The sequence below is a fragment of the Mixophyes fleayi genome, chromosome 4, assembly GCF_038048845.1.
Source record: "Mixophyes fleayi isolate aMixFle1 chromosome 4, aMixFle1.hap1, whole genome shotgun sequence".
NCBI classification, from domain to species: domain Eukaryota; kingdom Metazoa; phylum Chordata; class Amphibia; order Anura; family Limnodynastidae; genus Mixophyes; species Mixophyes fleayi.
In genome coordinates, this window is record NC_134405.1 from 161159597 (window position 1) to 161183629 (window position 24033).

Consider the following 24033-nt stretch of genomic DNA (forward strand, 5'->3'; position numbering starts at 1 on the left):
TTAGGTGTCCAAGAGCAAAATCATTTTCTTCTCTTTCTTCTTTTAGTCATTTACTGTACCAGATAGTGAGCACCTATCATCTAATATATAAAAGCCTAGCGGCGTGTGTTAGTGTGTGTGTGTGGAAAAAACTACCGGGTGACAGAGTGCTCAAGCTGCAGCGCCACCTGCTGGGTGGAGTTATATACTACACTGACCTACTAAATTCTTAGCATTATCTAATATATAAAAGCCTAGCGGCGTGTTAGTTTGTGCGTGTGTGTGTGGAAAAAACTATTTTCTCAGAAAGGGCTCATCCAATTGACCTGAAATTTGGTATACTGACATTATTTGACAAAAAAATTAGAATAGTGAAGTCAGTTAACTTCCATCATCCCCCCTTCCCCCCGTGGGAGGGTGTCACGGTTACAAACAGGAGTACAGCTAGGAGTCTCGAATATGGTGAAAATACTCTGTTTATTTGCAGATAATTATAAATAGCAGGTAAACGAGAGCAGTAGTAAATACCAGGTGCAAGCTGATGCAGGAAATAATACGAATGTTCAGGAACCAGCAGGTAAACAGCTAATGCAGGGAAGCAGGAGGTATGAACAGATTCCAAGCAGGCATGAACCAGAGGAGCAAGGCAGGAGGAAGAATCCAAAGGTTGCAACAAGGATATGACATCACAGGATGGGACAACAATAATCAGCAATGTGTGCTGGGAGTGACAGGTATATAAAGGGAAAACCACACCCAGGTGCATGGGATAATTGGTGAACATGAAGGTTAACCCCTAATGCACACAATAAGGCACAATAGCAGCACCTCTGGTGAATGGAGGTACTGCCAATACAAATACAATAATAAGGACAAAAAGGCAGGAGCTGCCATGCAAAGCAGCATGTAATGCATAAGCTGTAGGCAGATCGTGACAGAGGGGTAGTAAAGGCTAAATTTACGAGTTGAGGGCTCAAACTCATTTTCATGAGGTAATTTTACCTCATGAACACACATGCTGTGTTAGTGTGTGTGTGTGTGTGTGTGTGTGTAAAAAACTACCGGGTGACAGAGTGCTCAAGCTGCAGCGGCACCTGCTGGGCGGAGTTATATACTACACTGACCTACTAAATTCTTAGCATTATCTAATATATTAAAGCCTAGCGGCGTGTGTGTGTGGCGATGAAGATGACAAGAACCTTTTTAACACCTTAAGTAGCTTGATTTGACTAGAATGCATGAGTATCATGCACGGGTTAACTTGTTTTAAAATAAAACTCATTGAATAGTTGCTATAAGTAGAGATGCTCACTGACCCCCGTGTTTTGGTTTTGGTTTTGGTTTTGGATCTGGATTACCGTCGTGTTTTGGTTTTGGTTTTGCCAAACCGTCATTGCGTGTTTTGGTTTTGGTTTTGGTTTTGTTTGGTTTTGTTTTGCCATTTTTGAAAAAAATACAATTTTTTTGGTCTAAAATAACCTAATTTAGTGCTCCACTAGTTTCTTGGATAAGTGAGGTAATTCTAAAGCTAATAAATTATGAAAAAAACAGTTTAATCCCTGGTAGGCTGTCTTTAATGCGAACACTTGCCTGCAAATTATACAGACAAACCTGGTTGTCTACCTCCTCCATCTTTGATTATTGGCAATGTAGCCATCATCTTTGGGTGTATATTACACCCTCCACTTGTAGATGAATAGAAAAAAAGCAGCCTGCATAGTCTGTGGAATTAGAAAGTAAAAATAAATGGACCAAGGTAGTTTGGTGGCTATCTATGCCCCCCGCCCTTCACTTGAAGTTGAATAGACAAAAAGCAGCCTGCATAGACTGTGGAATTAGAAAGTAAAAATAAATTGACCAAGGTAGTTTGGTGGCTATCTATGCCCTTCCCCTGCCCTCCACTTGTAGTTGAATAGAAAAAAAGCAGCCTGCATAGACTGTGGAATAAGAAAGTAAAAATATATTGACCAAGGTAGTTTGGTGGCTATCTATGCCCTTCCCCCGCCCTCCACTTGTAGTTGAATAGAAAAAAAGCAGCCTGCATAGACTGTGGAATTAGAAAGTAAAAATAAATGGACCAAGGTATTTTGGTATCTGTCTGCATCAGACCCCCTCTCCACTAGGAGTAAGATAGAAAACTATTCGGCTGTTATAGAGTCTAGAACATAAATAGAAATTGAGAAAGGCAATTTGGTATCTGTCTGCATCATAATCATCAACATCATCATTAGTGTCCTCGTCGCCTACACAAATCTCCCCCTCATCCTCTTCTAATTCAAAAGTGGCATCCTCAATTGGTGTATCACCGACTACACTCGGGCTGTTAAGGCACACATCAGCAGAACTGCTGAAAGGAACCTTAATGGGTACACTATCACTAACAGAATGCTCACGATTAGACATACCACTGGTGGATGGACTCTCCACAGGGATTGTTGTCATTTCTGATTCAGAGCATACATTATCCTCTAATGCCTTACTGTTTTCTTGCAGCTCGGCTTTCACGCGTAACAGTACTTGTGCACCACTTTTAGACTCCAAATTACTTGGTTTTGCTTTGTCACGAGTGTCCGTACAAGAAGAAGGTTCAGTAACATTTTTTGATCTGCCACTTATGAGAAAGGCGAAGGCCTCGTTCTTTCTTTGCCACTGCGTGTGTAGAATGGGATGTTGGCAATTTTTTTTTTATCGGCAGTTAACTTTTTCTCAGTTACACTTCTTTTTCCCTTCAACAGGGTAATTTTTTTTTGGGTGTGTGTTTTTTTGACTGATTTCAAAAGACTGTGTAGTTTGACATTGCCTTTCCCAGATGACGTACTGGGAACACTACCTTCAGGACTGGTGACAGAACCTGGTTGCTCATTCTGCTCATATGTGGACTGCTTTGAATCCATTATGAGCCCAAAGCACTTGTAGTGCTACAAATTGTTTTAGATACTGCTGACAAATAGGACTTTTGACAGCCAGAAATATTAATGCAAAAAAATGGGGGACACCCCAAAAGCACTTGGGAGTGCTAAATATTATATTTTAAGTCTGCTGACAAATAGAACTTTTGACAGCCAGAAATATTAATGCAAAAGAATGGGGGACACCCCAAAGCACTTGTAGTGCCACATATTGGAAAAAAAAGACTCCTCTATCCTCCTCTCTTCTCTATCAATTGTTATCAGAATTGTAATCAGAATTGTAATCAGAATTGTATTCTCTGTCCCTGCTCTAATCAGCCTGTGACTACACCCTGCTCTCTCCCTCTGTCAAATGGCGATGGATTGCTGTGGAGGCAGGTATTTATAATTTTCAAATATCGCAAGAACCGTGCCCCGAGATCCAACGACGTCACGATGACGTTCGGCCTCGATTTGGATTCTGAGCGGGCGGGAGAGTACCGAGCCTGCTTGGCTCGGTACTCGGATAGGCAAAGTTCGGGTGGGTTCGGTTCTAGGTGAACCAAGCCCGCCCATCTCTAGCTATAAGGGTGTTTTCTTTTTCTCTGTAACCTTGAAAGGCATTTTACAGAATAATAATATATTTGTTCTTTGAATTGGGACATAAGTTATTCACAACTGTCTTAATTTTTCACTATTTTGTGTACATTTCTGATAAAAGATGAACAATGTAAGCTTCATGTGGATTTTTTCATGTGAAAAGAACACTTAATTATTTTGAGCCAGGGCATTCACTTCAAACAAAATGTTAATCCAATCTTCCAACAATGACTAACACATGAGAACTGAACCAATCTTGTTGTCTTCATGCTTACAAGTTCACTCTTTAGCATGCAAACACCACAAACAAGCCTGGCAGCAGTTTCAGTTTTATCATTTAGAAAGCACACATTTATATTTATATTGTGGCAAAGAGGCATATTTGTCACAATTCCCCTATAAGAAAATAGGTAAAATCACAGCTAGTCTGCAGGAGCTGGCTGCGGACAGGGTTAAATTTTCCCTGGGATCCTCTTTCAGCACATACACACACAGGTGTTCCACATGGGTGTAATTGGTTTGTTTTGCTGTGATTTGTTTGTAGTGATTGGGTTAAGGAGGGTGGAGGATAAAGACACTCTTTGTATTTGTGGGCGGGACCACCAATGCCAGTAAGTGGCCAGATAGTATTCAGGGAACTAATGTTTAGCCAGATGTAGGTGGTGAGAGATTTTGTGATACGTTTGCTGGATATGACTGCTGTACCATCGCTGAAACTGCTTAGCCATCCTGACAACTGCTCATAAACAGTGAAATGGTCCAACAAACCTGTGTGAGATTCCAGTGAATGCCACACTTTATCACAATATATATATATATATATATATATATATATATATATATATTTATATTGTCATGAGATCGGGTTAGAGGTACTGTCTCCTGAGGTAGATGTGTCACACCAGACCAGTGCTTTGGTGTGAATAGATTCGGCTAATTTTATTCACTAGCATGAAAATAAACAAAATATAAACAAAATCCTAGCCCATCTGACTTCTAACAAATACATGGCAACTCCTTTTCTAAAGTGAGGGACCTAGTGTCCCACACACATACAGAACAACAGAACTTAAAGATGCCGTATCTCTCAGCAGTCATCTGACCTCTTCCCCAGGTATTGAGAGACTGAATGAGCTGCCTAGCAACCTTATAACAGCACCTCAACAGGTGCAACTCCTTATTACTAGCAAATTACTAGCTGTTTGAAAAACCAGAATGGGCCTTATGAATGGATCCCACCTTTCTCTCTCCATTCATACACCAGGGACCCTTAGACCGCCTCTCCCTACAGCCTAACAGAAGAGAAGATTTTTCCCACAAACACACGCACATATATATATATATATACCAATTAGCCACATTATCTTGGAAGCAGGAGAAATGGGCAAGTGTAAGGATCTGAGGGTCTGAGCGACTTTGACAAAGGCCAAATTGTGATGGTTAGATGACTGTGTCAGAGCATTTCCAAAATGGCAGGTCTTGTAGGGTGTTCCCAGCATACAGTAGTTAGAACCAAGGAAGGACAACCGGTTACAGGATCACGGGCGCCCAAGGCTGATTGGTGCAAAAGGGGAGTGCAGTTTGGTCCAATCCCACAGAAGAATTTCTGTAGCACAAATTGCTGAAAAAGTTAATGGTATAATAGAAAGTTATCAGAAAACACAGCTTGCTGTATATGAGTCTGCGTAGCCACAGACCGACCAGAGTGCCCATGTTGACACCTGTCCACTGCCAAAAGCGCCAGAACTGGACCATAGAGCAATGGAAGAAGGTTGCCTGATCTGATGAATCACGTTTTCGTTTACAGCATGTGGACAGCCATGTGCGTCATTTATCTGGGAAACAAATGGCACCGGGATGCTCTATGGGAAGAAGGCAAGTCGGTGGAGGCAGTGTGATGCTCTAGGCAATGTTTTCCTCAGAAACCTTGGGTCCTGCCATTCATGTATACAATACTTTGACCACCTACTAAAACAATGTTGCATACCAAGTACACCTCTTCATGGCAACGGTATTCCTTGATGGCAGTGGCCTCTTTAAATAGGAAGTGATATCTGCCACTAATACGTTGGCGGCAGAGCACATTATCCTCTTTAAAGAGGCCACTGCCTCTTTAAATAGGATAATGTGCTCTGCCACACTGCAAAAATTGTTCAGGAATGGTTTAAGGAACATGCAAAAGAGTTCAAGGTGTTGACAAAGAGTTCAAATTGTTGACTTCAAGGTGTGAACTTCCTCAGTTCTCAGTCCGATCAAGCATCTGTGGGATGTCCGAGCCATGGAGGCCCCACCTCAAAACCTACAGGACTTAAAGGATCTGCTGCCAACGTATTAGTGGCAGATACCACATACTACAGGACACCTTCAGAGGGCCTTTGAAGTCCACAACGTTTTCTATTGAAAAATAGTATAATATATAATTTACATACTTACAATAAAATTTAATATTCAGTAAAATGAGAAAATGATTTGACCAAATTTGGTAATAACACCTGAATAATCCGGTCAAATTTATTTTTAATTCCCTATGGATGGTTTCCAGGAATTTAATTTAATCATTAATAGTTCAAACTCTTCATTTTTTAAAAGGGCGATGTCTAAATAAATATTGAGTAACATTTGGCCTGACGCTGCTGATTCACAAATTACATGTGAAATGTAGCACGATGGCCCTATGGAAAAACTGTAATTTATCAAGTGCTAATGTGAAAGTGATCAGAAAAACAAACCAATCTATTTTGAAGTCAGTGACATTTTGGCCAATCTCTCTTGGCAAGTTGCATCTGGTATATGCTCCTTTTATTTGGGTCTGTAGTTATATTTAAATAAATATTTGTTAATAGAAACAGATTTAACAGGATTTTTAAGCAAGTACATGGAACACTGAGGGCACATAGTGTAATCTGTAAAGTTCTCCAAGATGTATTTTAAAAGTCTCTGAGGTTTAAAGTTGTTATGTGTAAGCACTGTAAAAATTTGACTAATAGAAGTGATTATATGAGGCTGGATTTTCTAATCTTTGCCAACTTTTCCTTGTTGGCTTCAAGGAGATCCCGGGGGAGGTGGACGTGTTGGGGCGGGGCTTGACGAATCGCATCATTTTGGCCCTGCTCCCTAAACAATTGTTACAATATTGGCCAACTACAGCAAGCGGCGGGGCTAAGATAACACAATACTTACGTTATTAAGCCCCCACCACTTATCTATTGCGAGGGCGAAAACCGGGAGGTTGCCCTGCTCTCCCGGGAGCCCGGAAGGTCTCCCAAAAATGAGTGAGTCTCCCGAACATTCCGGGAGAGTAGGCAACTATGCATTAAAGAAAAGCAGCTAATGAATCTCTAGAGACTGAAGTGTCTTTTACATTTCTGTCTCCATTGCTGAAGTCATGTTGTCTTACCTGTCAGTCTTTGATTAAATCTTGGTCTCCATGAAAATGGCCACCTCCATATGCATCAATACATTGACATAGGGCACAATTTCTGAACTGAGTCATCATGCCACAGATGGTAAAGCCAACCATGTCTTGTACTGGTTCAGCATCAGGGAGAATGCCAGACTCTTCAGGGAGTGAGAGAGATCACTCCTATTTCAGGGAGTCTCCCTGGCACACAGGTAGAGTTGGCAACTATTATATATATATATATATATATATATTTACATTAAATGAGTAAGGGGGGGAGACAGGGGCACCGTTTTTGGTTACCACCACCTATGCCAGCTGAATGACAAGGCACACTAAGGCATGACTAAGTACATACTACAACATTATTTTTTTTTTTTTTCATTCAGTCTTTAATGGACAACTACATCCTGACATACATTTAGTATATGAATTTTTGGGGCTAAATGTACGTTTATACTGTACTATATGATGGACTATAATTTACTGACATTCACTCCCTCAGCTACAAATGCCCTGCCCTCACTAAAGCAGTGCTTTATAATGAAAAGCTATGACAATTATAACCACAATAACACTGCTATAGAACAGTTACAGCAGCATTTCCACTGACACTGCAGCCTGCTCCCCAAAGTTCAGCTTTAGCAGTGACAAAACTACTGAACGGAGACACTCTTATGAGAGCGCTTCTTTGTTACCTGAGATATTATTCCTTACAGTGTACCCCAAGACAAGGTCCTTCCCTTCGCGCATGATGGACATAGCCCCAGATGTCAGATAAATACAAAATACAAAATATCAAAAAGTAATAAAATGTAATAAAGTACATAAAACTCAGTATGATTTTTCTAGCAATAACTTGATTTACAGTCTACACTTTTGCTGATTGGGAGTTGCTTAAATGAACTTATTCAGTGTGGTTGTTACTGATCATGTTAATGCAGTTTATATACTCAACTGAATTGGGTGCTTTTACTAACATCACATTTATGTGCACAAAACTATAGTAACCCATCCAGCACTAGCTTTCATTGTCAAGCTTGCACTGAGACAGATAAAAGCTAATCACTGATTGCTGTGCTTCTGTGCACCTAAATATATTGCAAGTAAATGAGTCGTAATGATTCTAAGTAGCCCTGACCTTGTTACAGATTTTGTTACATCTAATGTGCATAAAGTGCATAACCTCTTGAGTCCTGCAGCTCCACTGCAGGACTCAAGAGGTCCAAAAATTATTTTTCAGCAGTATCATAAACGTGTAGAGATTTACACATAATTACCACTATAGAAAACATTTTCAAACTTTGCTCTGTGTGTTGCAGTTTATAAATGCATTATTAAGGTACTGCATGATATGATGTTATTAAACACTATATATTATATTTTTATATTATGCAGCAGTGTATTAAATGATTACATTTTTTTTTTTTCAAGCATGGCTGTGGCAATTTTGTACGTGTAATTCAGAGCTTCAACCGAACCCATTTGTACATTTGCGGAAGTGGAGCCTTCAGTCCTATTTGCACATATGTCAACCGAGGCCGCAGGTCCGAGGTACAGTACATACTATTAATTAATAGTTTTAGGTTCTGAATCTTTTTGTCTCTTATTGTTTGTTAAAGCTTTCACAGATACATCTGTATAAAATGTTTTGTCAGAAAAAGAGTTCATATATATATATATATATATATATATATATACATATACAAGTTAACCCGTGCATGATACTCATGCATTCTAGTCAAATCAAGATACTTAAGGTCTTAAAAAGGTTCTTGTCATGCATTTGGGTCTAGCCCAGGCCTCCTCAGGGGAAGATCGTTACTTCCCGACGCAAGCTCCCTTTTTAATGTGTGTTCATGAGGTAAAATTACCTCCCGAAAATTAGTTTGACCCCTCAACTCGTAAATTTAGCCTTTACTACCCCTCCCACGGGGGGGAGGGGGGATGATGGAAGTTAACTGACTTGACTATTCTAATTTTTTTGTCAAATAATGTCAGTATACCAAATTTCAGGTCAATTGGATGAGCCCTTTCTGAGAAAATAGTTTTTTCCACATGTGTGTTCATGAGGTAAAATTACCTCACGAAAATGAGTTTGAGCCCTACCAAATTTCAGCCCTTTTTGATTTTTTTTTCCCACACACACTAAGTATTTAGTAGGTCAGTGTATAACTCTGCCCAGCAGGTGGCACTGCAACTTGTTTTTTTTTTTTCACATACAGACGCCACTAAGCATTTATATATTAGATATATATATATATATATATATATATATATATATATATATATATATATATATAAATATATATATATATATACATATATATATCCAACTGAGCTTTTCTTTGATTTATTGGGTACAGTTTATCAAACACAGAAGTTTTGTGTTTTACTCATGGAAGACAGGAACAAACAGCTTTGACTAGTTCAGCAGTTTCCACTGGTGGCTTCCAGAAGATTTTTCTGCCACCAGAGGCACTTTCAGCATTTTTGTGCACCCCCAACATAAATGGCCACATTTGTCAAAGCCAAAGAAATTGTGGGCCATAGAGCAGCCAGCACTGTGATTGGAATGCTGGCGACTTCTCCTCTATTAATTCCCATCAGCCAGTATTCCTAAGTAATATCATGCTGGCTGCTCCAGTTTCTGTACGCCCTCTATTGAACACCAATAACAGTTGAAATATAATAATATATACCAATATACAATATAAGTTGAAATGTTGTACTAGGCTCACCAGGGCCATGGAGACACCGTATTCTTGCCAATGACAGTGCTGTATGTTGAGGATGAGGGGCAGATTCCACCTCCTCACTGGTTGGCTGCAGTGAGAACAGCATTAGTAGAGCTGGTCAGGGGTATCTGTGTGCTCACCCAGTGGTAGTCATTTTACCTATTACCAGAATTCCAACAGTTCGTATACTTACATAAAAATTCTGATGACTATATGGGCAACAAGAAATAAATATAGACTGACCTTAAAACAGACAGGCAACATAGCTGATAATGTTGATATTGTGACTACTCATCAATTAAGATTTCTGCTTATTGGACAGATAGGTTCTGTTTACAGGACAAACATAATATAGCATTTCTTAATGATTTGTTTTTTTATTTGCTGTACTATGTATTTTAAAAAAATAACTATGTGCTGAAAGAGCTTAGTTATGAACACAGAAAATGTTCACTGAAAATCAGTGGTCATCGCTAATAAATACTATGGTGAAACATAGAATGCAAAATGATATATATTGCAATGTAATTGGTACAATCCCAAAAAAATCAAGATTGTTTGGAGGTGGTACTGTTGCACCTAACTTTTACTATCTGAACTCCCATGTATGTCTTCCAAACCTAACTTACATTTTAAAATACACATACTGCCTGGTAATGAATTCTCCCTCTTTTAGAAGACATTGGAGGCATTTACTAATCTGCCCTCTGCACTAGGCTATGTCTGACACTACAGGAATGTACGTTAGGAAAGGTCACAGGAAACATTCTTTCTGCACAGTCACGCTAAAAATCAAAGACGCTATTCATAATGTTATGAACAAAAGGCTATTTAAGCATCTAGCATGTGCTACAGATTTGTTGGCTAGAAACTATTATATATTGTAGCCAATCAGTGACAGTAAGTCACTTGGGATTTCCATTCACAGATTTTGTTGCAATAAACTGCAGTCACTTAATATAGTAAAGTTTGTTTCTGATAAAAATCAGGACAGATAGATAGACAAACAGATTCCAGTATAACTAAATTTTATAATACAATACCTTGTCACCGGTTGGAAGCAATGTGCAGAAATTGTCTTATTTATTTAAACTCTTATTATATAAATTTGTTTTTGCTCAATTCTTTAGGACCGCACCTTTTTAATTGATTACAAGAATGAATCTGGAAAAGGACGCTGTTCTTTTAACCCTAAAGTAAACACAGTGTCTGTTATGATCAGTAAGTATATACATATTAATAAAACAAATACAATTTATTACATTCCAGAATTTTAAAATATGATCCATTTGGTATGATTTAATTACTTATTTTTTTTCTCTGTTTTGTCAAAGGAGGTTTCCCATTTAGAACTTAATTATTCCACCAAGTTATTATTTTTATTTCTACTTACCCATTCCAGTGATTTCAGTGCCGAGTAAGCATTGTGCAATTCAGTCCTCATCTAAATGTCTGCACTGAGACAATTTAACAAGTTTGCCATGTGACCCTCCTGCTGCCTGAATACACTAAAATGTACTACATGTGATATAACATTTTAGTTGAACCTAGTACTATAATATTTTATTATATATAGTACATTAAAATGAATGTAGCAGGGAGGCTATGAAATCACATAGGATGGGAGCTGACAGCTTAGTGTCATGCAATATTTGTATAGTGCTCGATCAACACTGGAATCCCTGGCTAGGTGAGCAGAAATAATTCATTACCACTAAAGCATATGATAAACATGTTGGGGAGGGTCAATTATTTATTTTATGCAGGTAAGGCATTTATGTTTGTCTGAAATACTAAAAGCTTCAATACTGGTCTGTAGTACTGTTAGTTCTATATCAGTAAGTTCGCTGTCAGCTCCAAAAATCTTTTGACCAGTTGTAAATATATTTATAATTACAAGTTACCAGTTATTAATTTTTACCCTGAGCAGAACAATGCTTGCAAACAAGTTTGGCGCTGGAATCCCCAGCATTTCCCCTGCAAAATTTTGTAAATGCGCAGTGTACATACTTACAAACAGTTTAACTTTGCAGATAATCACTAAAGCAAACACAGTTATAACATTGGGTGCATCATGAATGACATAAGATACCTCCATTGTCTAGAATTATTGAAACCACCTTGAGAATTGTAAGTATGTCATAGGGATCATCTGACCAGTAGTTTGACAAGCACCCAAGGGGCCTGATTTATTAAGTAACTTAAATGCCAATACGTGCTGTATTTTGCGTAAAATTGCTCTGCGCATGGCCAGAACCAGACCATATGCCAATGAACACAGCAACATCCAATTCATATTCTATCATAAAGGACTCTTACTACAGCTTATGATGGGCGTAATGGGGGGGAATGGACATATGCACATAGTCAGTGCACAGTAAGGACGTGCCAAGCTCGTTCACACGCAGCAATATCCTTCCTATTCAAGCTTTGGGCATCTCAAAGATGCGTGTTTTTCAGTCGTTTCACTTGCACCAGCTAGAGGTCGGGTGTGAGTGCTGATTACTAGTGATGACAGTTGTGTATGCATGCAAGAAAGAACATGTGTTTACACTCAGGAGCAACGGTAATAATGCATTGTATGTACAGTAAACCATTACAACATCTTAAAAATGTATTTTATGCAAAAAACAAAAACAGCTTTTCTTTTTTAATATTTTGTCATTAATGACCATGGGCCTGATTCATTAAGGATCTTAACTTGAGAAACTTCTTATTTCAGTCTCCTGGACAAAACCATGTTACAATGCAAGGGGTGCAAATTAATATTCTGTTTTGCACATAAGTTAAATACTGACTGTTTTTTCATGTAGCACACACATACTTGATAGCTATTTGTACACTGAAATTTCAAGTTGATATTTGTGTGCTACATGAAAAAACAGTCAGTATTTAACTTATGTGCAAAACAGAATATTAATTTGCACCCCTTACATTGTAACATGGTTTTGTCCAGGAGACTGAAATAAGAAGTTTCTCAAGTTAAGATCCTTAATGAATCAGGCCCCCATATTATTAAAATGTGACATTAATTGAATATTTTTTTTTCTGTGAGTTCTTTTGGGACTTTATATTCTACAAATCTATTGGATGTTTCCTGCAGTGTATTGTCTATAAGAGGAGAGTGCTCCTAAAGCTGTATTCAACAACAGACGTATCTTCTGATCCGCTCCTAGTTGAATAAGAATGTGCGTGTTAAAAAGAACGCAATTTACATTTGTTTCTCGTACCTTAAAGAATCAGGGCCAAGCTGTGTTCATGTTCCTGTGAACAACATACAAGCCATAGCAGATGAAAAACCTTATAAATTGTATGTACTGTAACAGAAACACTTTACTCTCAATACCTGTTTTAAGTTAGGCATTATAGTTAAAGTATTGCAGTAGCATACATAAACAGTTCCACTTACAGTGCAGCTTATTTATTCATTGAAGATAGTAAATTGGCATGTAGACCTGACTGCCATATTAGTATGGCATCTTGCAGTGAGCAACTTCAGATGATTTTCTGAGTGAGCACAACATTCAAGAAAAGACAATATGGTACTGTTCACTTTTATATATAACATGCAAAAGTGTTTTGCTTTTTTTTTTTAGCTCAACATTAGTGGTTTACACTGCACACACATTATGTTGGTTGGTCTACTGCAGGGGAAGACATTTGTAGGTAATTACATTTGACTAATGGTTGTAACATATGTACATACAGCAGACAGTGTATGCATTGCACAAACATGACTATTGAATAATCAATAAAAAGAGACAACACAATGAGAATCAAAGATTCCCAGCTGCAGCAGTAAGGCTAATGAGATGTACAAGCATCACTAATGTGGTCAGACGTCTCTGGAATGCTCATCCTTTCATCAGGCGCCCAGCTCCCAGACTCGTCACCCGTATTACCTACACATCTTTAAGGACATATTTTTGTAGTTCTTCCAGCCATATTCAAAGAAGACACGGCCACTTGTATTTTGTTTAGACTACCAATAAGTGTGACAAATCATCAATGCCTGTCGGTGTTATGTCTTAGAGTCTTGTTTTTCTAGTGCCTTGTGCCATATAGCTTGATTTCACAGAACTTTGGTTAGTATACCACTCCAGGGTATGTACTTTGTTTAAATGTATCATGCCTGGTCTATATTTGTAAGTGAATCGGTATCATAGCAAAGGCCAAGTTTAACTCAAACAAGGGGCTACAGATATTTCATGCTGGTGTACACGTCAGATCAGCTGAAATAGTTGATGCTTCCTTATAAAAGTAATAGGAAACTGTACAGTATTATCCCATATTGTGGCATATAGAGTCTCTAGGCTGAGATGTATTCATAGAAATCCAGGGTACTGAATTAGCTCTGCTCATTTAAGTAACACTCCAACACCCTCTTTGTTGCTGTGTCCCAAGTCAATCCGTCCCCACTAATAAACCTACAGGGAGTTAAGTATACAATATAACAGAGCAGTCAAAGGGTAATAAAATAAAATGCCTTAAAGCATAAGTGAATAGTAAACAGAGTATAATATTGTTAACAAACTTTATGAATGATGCCATTAAAAAGGAATAATAACAGATTAAATTAGAATTTGGAACACACGCCCGATCTGTTTGCCGACATGTAATATTATGCTAGTATGTAGAGATGGCTTAATGTTATATTATTCCTGGATAGAGAAATGGTTAGAAAAGTTCAGGAGAACCATTAAAGGCCCTAATTGCAGGAGCAACATGCCAAACGACTTCAACATTGTACTCAATTTATAAAGTATTAGTAGTGACACCTTTTATGTAACCGACTGAAGTAAAATTGCTGCTTAGCTTGTTATACATGACATCCTGAATGGTTCTGATATATTTCGTCTGAAACTATAGCACACAACAATAAGGCATTTTTCTAATAGGAAATAGGCTTACGTGGCCCAGGCCAATCACTGTGCTACTTGCCCTAAGGTTATATCCGCAGACTGAAGATTATTATGTCATAAAGCAAATTACCAGCATTAAATGGTGATCAGTGTTGAAAGACTGCAAGAGTTAAGATGTTGTCTTTTGTAGTTGTGTTTGTTACTGCTATGAGTTTGAAGAAAATGTTTTTAGCAGATATAATAATCCATGTGTTGGTTTATTCACTGTTGAAAGGCGACGGGTATGGGATCTATTGTATTGAATGCTTAGGACAAGGAGATTTCCTATCAGTTGGAGCACCATGATCAAATTATACAATATTATATTTAAAGATAACTACTGTCCTATTCTTGACCCTGGACCATGGGTTTATGGGTAAACGGTTCCATGCCTGCATATACTTTAGTTTTCAATCTTTTTACTTTTATAATATTTAGTCATGTGTTTATTGTTAAATTTGTGCATGTGGTAAAAAATATAGAAACATTATTTATACACATGTTTTATTATGTCACATGTAATTGTATTTTTTTAGATCATTTTTTGGCATTTTTTTTATAGATGAAGAACTATTTTCTGGAATGTATATTGACTTTATGGGCACTGACTCAGCCATATTTCGCAGTCTCACAAAACGTAATGCGGTGAGAACAGATCAACACAACTCAAAGTGGTTAAGTGGTAAGATTCTGATGCAGTTCAAGACTACTATTGTTATTATTTTTTTTATTTAGTATATATTTTAGCACATTTAAAATATGATTTTCAGTAGCATACAATAGAACATATTTTTAAATGTAAAACCTTTAATGTTTTTTAAGTGTTTGCACAAGTTTCAACATTTCAAATGGCAAAAGAGAGACGGTTTGAGGTGTTACCAACCTTCAGACAACTTTCTTTTATTGGTATTTGTTCTACTCTTAAATACATTGTATATCTTTCTGGCTTTTTCTTGTGTTGTTTTAAAAATGCTTTTATATCATTCAAGCATACCATTATTAACCTGCTTTAGATCACCTTAAGGTGTTACAATATTGTTACCTTACCCAGAAGCAAAATAATTATTACTTGTCATGGGGTAACACCTCTACTGAAACTTGATTAGTAGCATACCAAATGTAGCATGTCCATGTTATTACATTTCAACTACTAGTTTTACTCTAATTGAACTGAGTGATGTTCCTATCATCCTACTTAATGACCTGATATACTATTATAATATAATCTTCAAATTAAACTGAATAATTACATTATAAGCACTGATTACTGGGAACTGGCCATTTAACGGCTGATTCCAACCTCTTCCCCTTACCTCCATGAAGTAGAGAAATGGTCTAATATGTGTTGACGGAAAATTAGGTGATGTAACTCTTGTAGTATGTCAAGGTGGGGATGGCACACAAATTAGTCACATAGTTGATGAAAACCTTATTTACAGTTAAACTTTGTTAACTATATTCCTACAGATGACTAACTTGAGTCTACAATCTTTTCCACCGAGCTTTCTGTGCACTCTCCACTCTTGTGGTAGACTTGATAAATAGGTGTGTTACATTTAAGTGCTGAGCCATTAGGTGTTAATATAGTTGTTTAGCACTAACCAGTGTCTGATCATTTCTAATTACCAAAACCATTCAGAATGCCTGTTCTCTCCTACACCAGTACTCAGAGTACTCAGTTTCCCCCTAGCATTTGGTTAAGAATCTGTATGTTTTGTCTGTTTATTTACTGTACCAGCATGGATAGTTTGTGTGATTTTAAAATGACACATTAAAATAGATTTAACTTCTTCTATCCACTCTTATCCTCACTGGCTCTAAATGCTGATATCAGCCAGGCTCTCAGTACTTTTAGTACAGCAGTGTGACCTACATATGGCAGAGTCCTGGGGATGGGGCAACACTTTTGACTGGTCGTCCAAGGTTCTCCCTATGTGACTCTTCCATTAGAGCAAAGAATATATACTAGTACAACTGGGAAAAAGGCTACGTACAAAGCAAACGCCCCCCTACATTCATTATGCCTATATTAATTTTGTGACTAAAAAAATGTTAAGTACACTGGATATAATTGAACAAGTAATTATTTTAAGGAATGTTGTAATAGGAAATATTTTATGTTGTAGAGCCAATTTTTGTGGATGCACAGCTCCTTCCAGATGGGACTGATCCAAATGATGCAAAGGTTTATTTCTTTTTGAAAGAAAGATTGACAGACAACAGCGGGAGCACCAAGCAAATCCATTCCATGATAGCAAGAGTTTGTCCAGTAAGATCTGTTTTGTTCATATGTTGCAGCCCCGTAGAATATAATAAAATCTAATAATTACATCTGTGCTGGACAGTGTAAATGCATTTCCTGCTCACGACGAGCAGAGGAACAAGGGCATGCACTGTTAACAACCTCCTACTTCTAATATGTTCATAACTGCCTTTCAGTGTCTAGTTATTTCCATCTGGTGTATGTCCAAATTAATTGCATATACATAAATGGACATTGCTGGAATATTGAGTATTTTTAAATAAAAACTAAAAACATGAGGTTAAGAAGTAGTCATTTTATCAGTCATTTAAAAATATATCTATCTCCACAAAGTACTATACTTATATCCCACTTTATTAGAAATGAAATACATGACACAGCCAACAGCTGCTGCATATGTCTTAGTATACACTTTCTCTAGGCAAACTGTGTGATCAGATACCTAGAAGCATGTGCAGGAGTAGAGGGCTTCATGATGCATGGCCTGACCCCAGGAAGGGGGGCTGCCGAACAGCCCAGCACTGGCCTTACCAATGCTTCTAATGCCATTGGGCTAAGTGAGTTTGAGTGGACTAAACACTCTGCAGCTTGATTTATAAGAACAAACGAGGCTGCTCGGTCAGCAGTGGGAAAACATGACCTTGACCTTGCAATAGCCAAGGTCAAGGTGGAGATACAAGACTATACTTTCACATGACATCATCATGATTGCCATCCTTTTCCGTCTTATCAGAAAAGATATTGAGAGCTATATAAATAAGCGACAACAAGAAAAATAACTTGTGATGGGCCAGAACACCTTTCTGCAACTGAACACCAGTATGCTTTCTTTTATCCACCTGTTAAATGTAACACACAGTGTCATATATTGTCTACTTACCTGTTATCTTAAGCAGCTACCTTCTCAATTATTCATTTAGTACCATAATTCAGATTCTATTTCTTTGGTTTTACTATATTTCTATGCTATATTTGTACAGTAAACCTTGCCCCGTGCAGTAGTTTACCAGAGTTACTACAGTATGTTTAATGCTTATTATGATTATATATTTAGCAATCAAACCAATGCATTTCTGCCTAATTTGAAAATAATTTTGAAGACAATAGATCAGAAAATGTAGTTATAATGTGGGATTTGGGATTTATGTGGCTGAACAGGCGCCATTCAGTTTGATGTTAGCACTTAGCATTTAGTTCAGCCAGAGTTTTTAATATGTGCTAGTATAAAAAGCCCAGTGTTGGGGAGGACTGAGTAATGTAATCAAGTAAATGGAAAACACTATTTCTGTGACACAAGTGCTTCACCTCTAACAATGGTCCATGCAACTTATTATACAACATAAACATTTTGAAGTGTTCTTCTGCCACAGAAAAAACATTTCACATTGAATCTGTTGAATCACTAAAGATACTTCTGACAGCTTTAGAACTCCCATGTTTTCCTCATTAACAATGTTGTGTGCAAAGAAGTCAATGTGACATCAGTCTAACTGCTTTAAACCTCAGCTCAGTTCACAAGTTTATTGTAAAAGTCTGGTTTCCAGGAAAACGCCAGATTTCAACAATTAGGAAGTGAACACAAAAGCAGACGTTAGCCTCTTTTTGTACATAGATTTTAATGGTTTGGTGAAAGCTGGAAACTTGCACTCTTCTCTCCAACTTTTGAACAACAGCTTCATATTCTGCTGAATCCACTGCATGAGCTTATACTGGAGAACTCCAGGGAGCATGCTCATGATTCAGTAGTGGTTGTTTACTGGGAAGAACTGAAAGTTAGGAACAGCAGGGAAAGAAGGCACAGAAAAGCCCAGAAGCTTTCTTCTGCCCTCAGAGGTTCTTAAAAATTAGATAGTTATACAGAAAGCATGTTTAGTGTTGGGAATTAATTAGCTAATGTTTTGTTCTTTGATGTTCTAAACTTTTAAATATATTGTTAATGAATGTGTTTATAGTTGGATGCTCTGTACAAAGCAAATGTCATGAATTTGTTCAGTCCCTACTTATTTGGAGGTTAAGGGGCATATATTTAATTGTGGACGTTACTGGCCAATGTAACCCGGCACGCGCACTATTACCCATACTTTCCAACTCTCCCGGAAAGTCCGGGAGACTCCCGAAATTAGGTTCAGTCTCCCGGACTCCCGAGAGAGCTGGCATTTCTCCCGAAATTAATGTGCTAAAATGACACGATTCACCGGGAGTCGCTTCATTTGGCCTGGCCCCCTCGAATAATCGGCATTTCACTCGAGGGGGCGGGGCCAAAATGACGCGATTGAATGTGTTCTGCCCCCTCCCGCCCTCTAGTCACGCCCCTCTCCCGGATGTCGCCTACTGGAAGTAGGCAAGTATGCTATTACCGTCATTACGATAACAGTGAGCGTAAATACAGTTATTACGGTACCTTTCACGCTGGATTTCAGCTCGCGGCTCAGGGAGCTGCGAGCTGAAATCCGGCTTAGTATTACCGTAATAACGGTAATATTTTTTACGCGGTAGAAAACGGGAACAATTGAATATGCCCCTAACAGTCTAAATTCTTTTCCACACAAACACACAAACAGCAGCCAATTAAATAACCAGGTTGTTTTTGGACTGTGGAAGGAAACAGGGCCACCTGGAGCAAACCCATGCAAACACCGGGAGAACACACAAGCTCCATACAGATTTCTGTTGATAAAGCCAATAAGCATAAATAAGTCATATAGTATAGCTGAAATAAGTTGTTTTATTTCGCTGAAGACATCAATATAATATTATTATATATCATATTTCTTTTCATATGATGTTGAAATAATGAAGTTTTCTTAAATAACTTAAAAAATATGGCCATCACGGTTTCACTAATGAGCTAATATCACTTTACTTTCTAGAATGACATTGGTGGGCAAAGAAGTCTTGTTAACAAGTGGACAACATTTTTAAAGGCACGGCTTGTATGTTCAGTGATGGATGATGATGGGACTGAGACCCATTTTGATGAATTAGGTGAGATTGTGACGTGGATTAGCAGATTTTATGTGTTCTTATTTACACAATTTTAAAAGTGCATAAATAACGATTCACAGATTCCTACTTAACATTTTTTATTTCAATTGGATTGAATAATCATATTTATATTAATACAAATGTACATATATGGGGTCATGTAGAGTTGGACGCAATTTACAATTACAATGTAAGTGTAAATTGTGTCCCATACTCTACTTTGTATCCCAAGCCACATATTTTAAGGAACATGTGACTTGGAATAGTGCACAGAAATGTGTACAATCATCATCAGTGCAGATCTTACACCAGGGGGGAGCAGCCCTTACTGCACTATGCCTACCCCTGCCCCACCTCTCCCTCCCTTGTTCTGGCTAAGCATGGAGAGGTACAACGGGGAGATATGGCTTAGTCTGAGAGCAGACTGAGGGCCTGGTGATGAGATAGGAGCAAAGAAAAAAAAATGGAGAAAATTTGCACCTTGGCAAAACCATGTTGTATTGGAAGGGGGTAAATTTAAAATGTGGGAACAGAGTTATAGCTGAGGAGGGAGTAAATTTGGTCTTGGACAAACCATGTTACAATGCAAGGGTTACAAATGTATTTATTTTTTTTGCATGCAAGGAGAATACTGGCTGCTTTTTCATTTGGCACACAAATGCTTGATAGCTTTATTTTAACACAAAAATTTAAAGTTGATCTAGGACATGCCTTACCCCAACCATAAATCTGTCCCCACCTTTTAAATTTACCTCCCCCGCTAATGTAACATGGTTTGTCCAGGTGCATATTTGCTCCATTTTTTTTCTTTGCTCCTAACGCTGGATCAGACCCTAAGGGCTAGATTTACTAAACTGTGGGTTTGGAAAAGTGGAGATGTTGGCTATAGCAACCAATCAGATTCTAGCTTTCATTTATTTGGTGCATTCTACAACATGACAGCTAGAATCTGATTGGTTGCTATAGGCAACATCTCCACTTTTTCAAACCTGCAGTTTAGAAAATATACCTCTCAGTGTGTATTGCTGCTAATACTACTGTTAGAAGCTTGAAGCAGTTTTAATGATTATGAAAGCAAAAAGTTTAAATAAGATTTTTTTTCCTTTTACAATAGAGGATGTTTTTCTCATGGAAGCAGACAATCCTCGAACTACTCTGGTATATGGCATTTTTACAACTTCAAGGTATAATATTTTTTACATTAAATTCACATATATTTCTTGTACGTTATAAGGATTGTTACACGTGTTTCATTTGAAGCATAAAATATAAGTGGGGAGATTTGTTTACCAAAACCGAAGGCTAGACGGAATATTGTAACTTTGTTTTAATAGTAGTATTAATATAGAGAATAAGATCATGTCTAGCACTTGCCTACTTAGATTATATCCATGCCTGCTTCTGAAAGGCAATAAATCTTCCAATATGTTTTTAGTATAGTACATTACTACTGGTTTGGATTCTCGCAATTTTTCCATCATCGATCAGTTGTAGCTGGACTGATCTTGGCAAATAATTTTGTTTACCAGGGTTATTCACTATTTAAAGTTTCACATATGCACATAATATATGAGGACCAGCTACACCTAGTATCTATTTAACACACTTTCACAAGTTATACAACTCACTTTTAAACATTTAAAAAAGAAAATTTAAAATGGAGAAAAAATAAAGTTAATATTTTTTGCCTTCTCAAGTATGTTACTGGATTGGCCTTTATGCTAACTGCAGCCTCAACTACATATTGTATCTACTACATGATTATTTTATAACAAACAAGATAAACCATGTCACATTTTTACATATAATGTATAAAATGAAATACGTGATATCATCTATCCAAAGAAAATATCTCCGAGAGATATAGTGCTAGAATGAACATCCCGAAATAGTCATACATTGAGGCTACATCATTACACCCACTCGTATTTCCTGTCAGTCAGTTGTTATGTCAACGTCTTAACCAAATTAGGACTTAGCTCATGGACAGAGTAGGAAGTTATCTTATTTTAAAATCTCTATTAATATAATTTCACATATATTAAATGTAATTAAAAATACTGCTGTCTGGAAGATTTTTAATATTTCATGTAAATGGTAAAAATAATATTAATAAAATGAAATGAAGTCAATGATAAAGTTAATTCACTTTATGTATGTATACATGCCATACTTTTCAGCACAACAGATAAGCTTTTTCTTACCATCAATTTTGTCTGAGCACGGGTGCTTCTTATTTCTATATAAACACACAGGGCCGCATTTAGAGTCGGACGCAAAGTCCATTTCATGTGCATTGTGCACATTTCCACTAGTGCACATGCGCAGTAAGCAACAGTTCCGTCTGCTTTTCAGACGAAGTGTACACTTGCAACAGCTTGCGTCTCATTATGAGGGAAAGGGCGGAACGTGGAGTTATGTAGGCATGACCGTGAATAATTTAGATACTATGGACATCTACCCACAAAAACAACCCTAGATGGATCAAGACGCAGACAAAACACAAGTCAAAAAAGACTGAAAAAGTGCGGCAGGAATTAGGTGGCGCAAGTAGTTAGCTAGCTGCGGGAACTGGTCGCAGCTCAGTAGGGTATTACGAGTGGGATGCAATTGGGATTTCATGCCACTCATAATACCCTACCAAGTTGCGGCACACTCCCAATTTTGCTCTTGCATGTACGTCTTAGATGCAAATTGTGTCCGATTCTAAATGAGGCCCACAGATTCTGTCATTTTGTTTTTTTTGGTGGTGATCCCAAGAGAATATTTACTTACCATCGCCAAAACATTGAGTACATCGCCTGTGTCTTCAGCAGTGGGTGGCTCATACTGTTTAATAAGCCATATATCATTTGTCCACTATAATTATGATGTTTCTGGGCCAATAGTCTACATTCCGAACACAGCCGACTTTGAGATTAACTTGGCAGTTTGAACAGAAGTCTGTTGATATTAGAATTTATTATAAAAAAAGATAAGTGGGAAGAAAATAGCAAATTGTCATTCAATCCAAATTCTTATTAGAATGTACAGTTTAATTGCATGGCAGATAAATGCTTTCTTCAATTCTGTAGTTTAGATGGATTAATAGAGAACAAAAATAAATGTATGTACATCCTCCAAGAACTGCACTTAAAACCCATATAGAGGCTGTATAATAACATCAGTCATTAGACACAGAGAAGTTCAGACATTAAAAGGGCCGCATGGATACTTGCCAGCGATGTTATGGAAAACGGTGCAGCAAAAATGTTTTTTTCAATTAGTCTTTATCCTTGTTGAATTTTTAAGTGTACTTGGATCTTTGTACAGAAAGCTTATCAAGTAGTATGCAAATAACAGGACAACTAAAAGCAGTTTCAAGCTGTGTGTGGGCTTTCTGAAAGATTAAATCAAGTATAATATTTTTTATTTTCGTTAAGAAATGTCTGCTTGGAGAATAGGCAGTGCTTTTCCAGTATCTGTTCTCAAATGAAGTTTATTTAAGAAACTAGGCCTCCAAAGTTTAACAAATGTAAATAGAAAATGTTTTAAATGGAGAAAAGACGGAATTGTTAAGAATTGAGGATTGGTTGCCTGCCAGTAGGTAGGATTTCAGGTTTTGCTACATAAACCTTTAAACATGTGGATTTAATCCCAGAGGGAATTAACGTGTGAATGAAACAATTGAAAAGAAAGAGAAAAGTAAGCTACTGTGTCCAGACACAAGCTTTGTGGCACATTTCAAAAAGTAGTTCTTGGAAAGCGGTCAGTCGGACCGAATGAGGTAGTTAATGAAAGTTTCTTTTGAGTGTGGTTTTCTAAAGCTCAAGGTTTATGTTACAGTGCTGTTCAATGTCAGATTTAGAGGGGGGCCTTTATAAAAACTGAAGCAGCGGTAACCCATAGCAACCAATCAAGTATTTCATGCATGACGCATAGTAAAATATAATCATTTTTAAATTGTTGTAATATTAGATGTTCTATTATTATTGTTACTATAATTATTATTATTATTTTCAGTTGTATTTCTATAAAATGCTATTAACACATGATTATATATGATTTTTTTCAGCTCGGTGTTCAAAGGATCTGCAGTATGTGTTTACCACATGTCTGACATTCAGACTGTGTTTAATGGACCATTTGCACACAAGGAAGGCCCAAACCACCAATTAATTCCTTATCAGGGTAGGATTCCTTACCCAAGACCTGGTACGGTAAGTTACCACTTTGAGATGTCAAGTTTCACAATCTGCATGACATAAAACAATGTTTTAGCCATTTGAATTGTTAGACA

The 24033-nt window shown here is 37.5% G+C and overlaps 1 protein-coding gene across 2 annotated transcripts in view; it reads left to right on the forward strand.

Annotated features, from left to right (window-relative positions):
- SEMA3C (semaphorin 3C) overlaps positions 1-24033 on the forward strand; it is a 144620-nt gene that overhangs the window by 81835 nt on the left and 38752 nt on the right. For both annotated transcript variants that reach the window (XM_075208711.1, XM_075208712.1), the window contains exons 5-11: positions 8302-8421; positions 10736-10826; positions 15069-15188; positions 16633-16775; positions 19640-19754; positions 20869-20938; positions 23809-23953. In XM_075208711.1, the coding sequence (XP_075064812.1) occupies positions 8302-8421; positions 10736-10826; positions 15069-15188; positions 16633-16775; positions 19640-19754; positions 20869-20938; positions 23809-23953 (804 nt within the window). The remainder of the gene's footprint in view (positions 1-8301; positions 8422-10735; positions 10827-15068; positions 15189-16632; positions 16776-19639; positions 19755-20868; positions 20939-23808; positions 23954-24033) is intronic.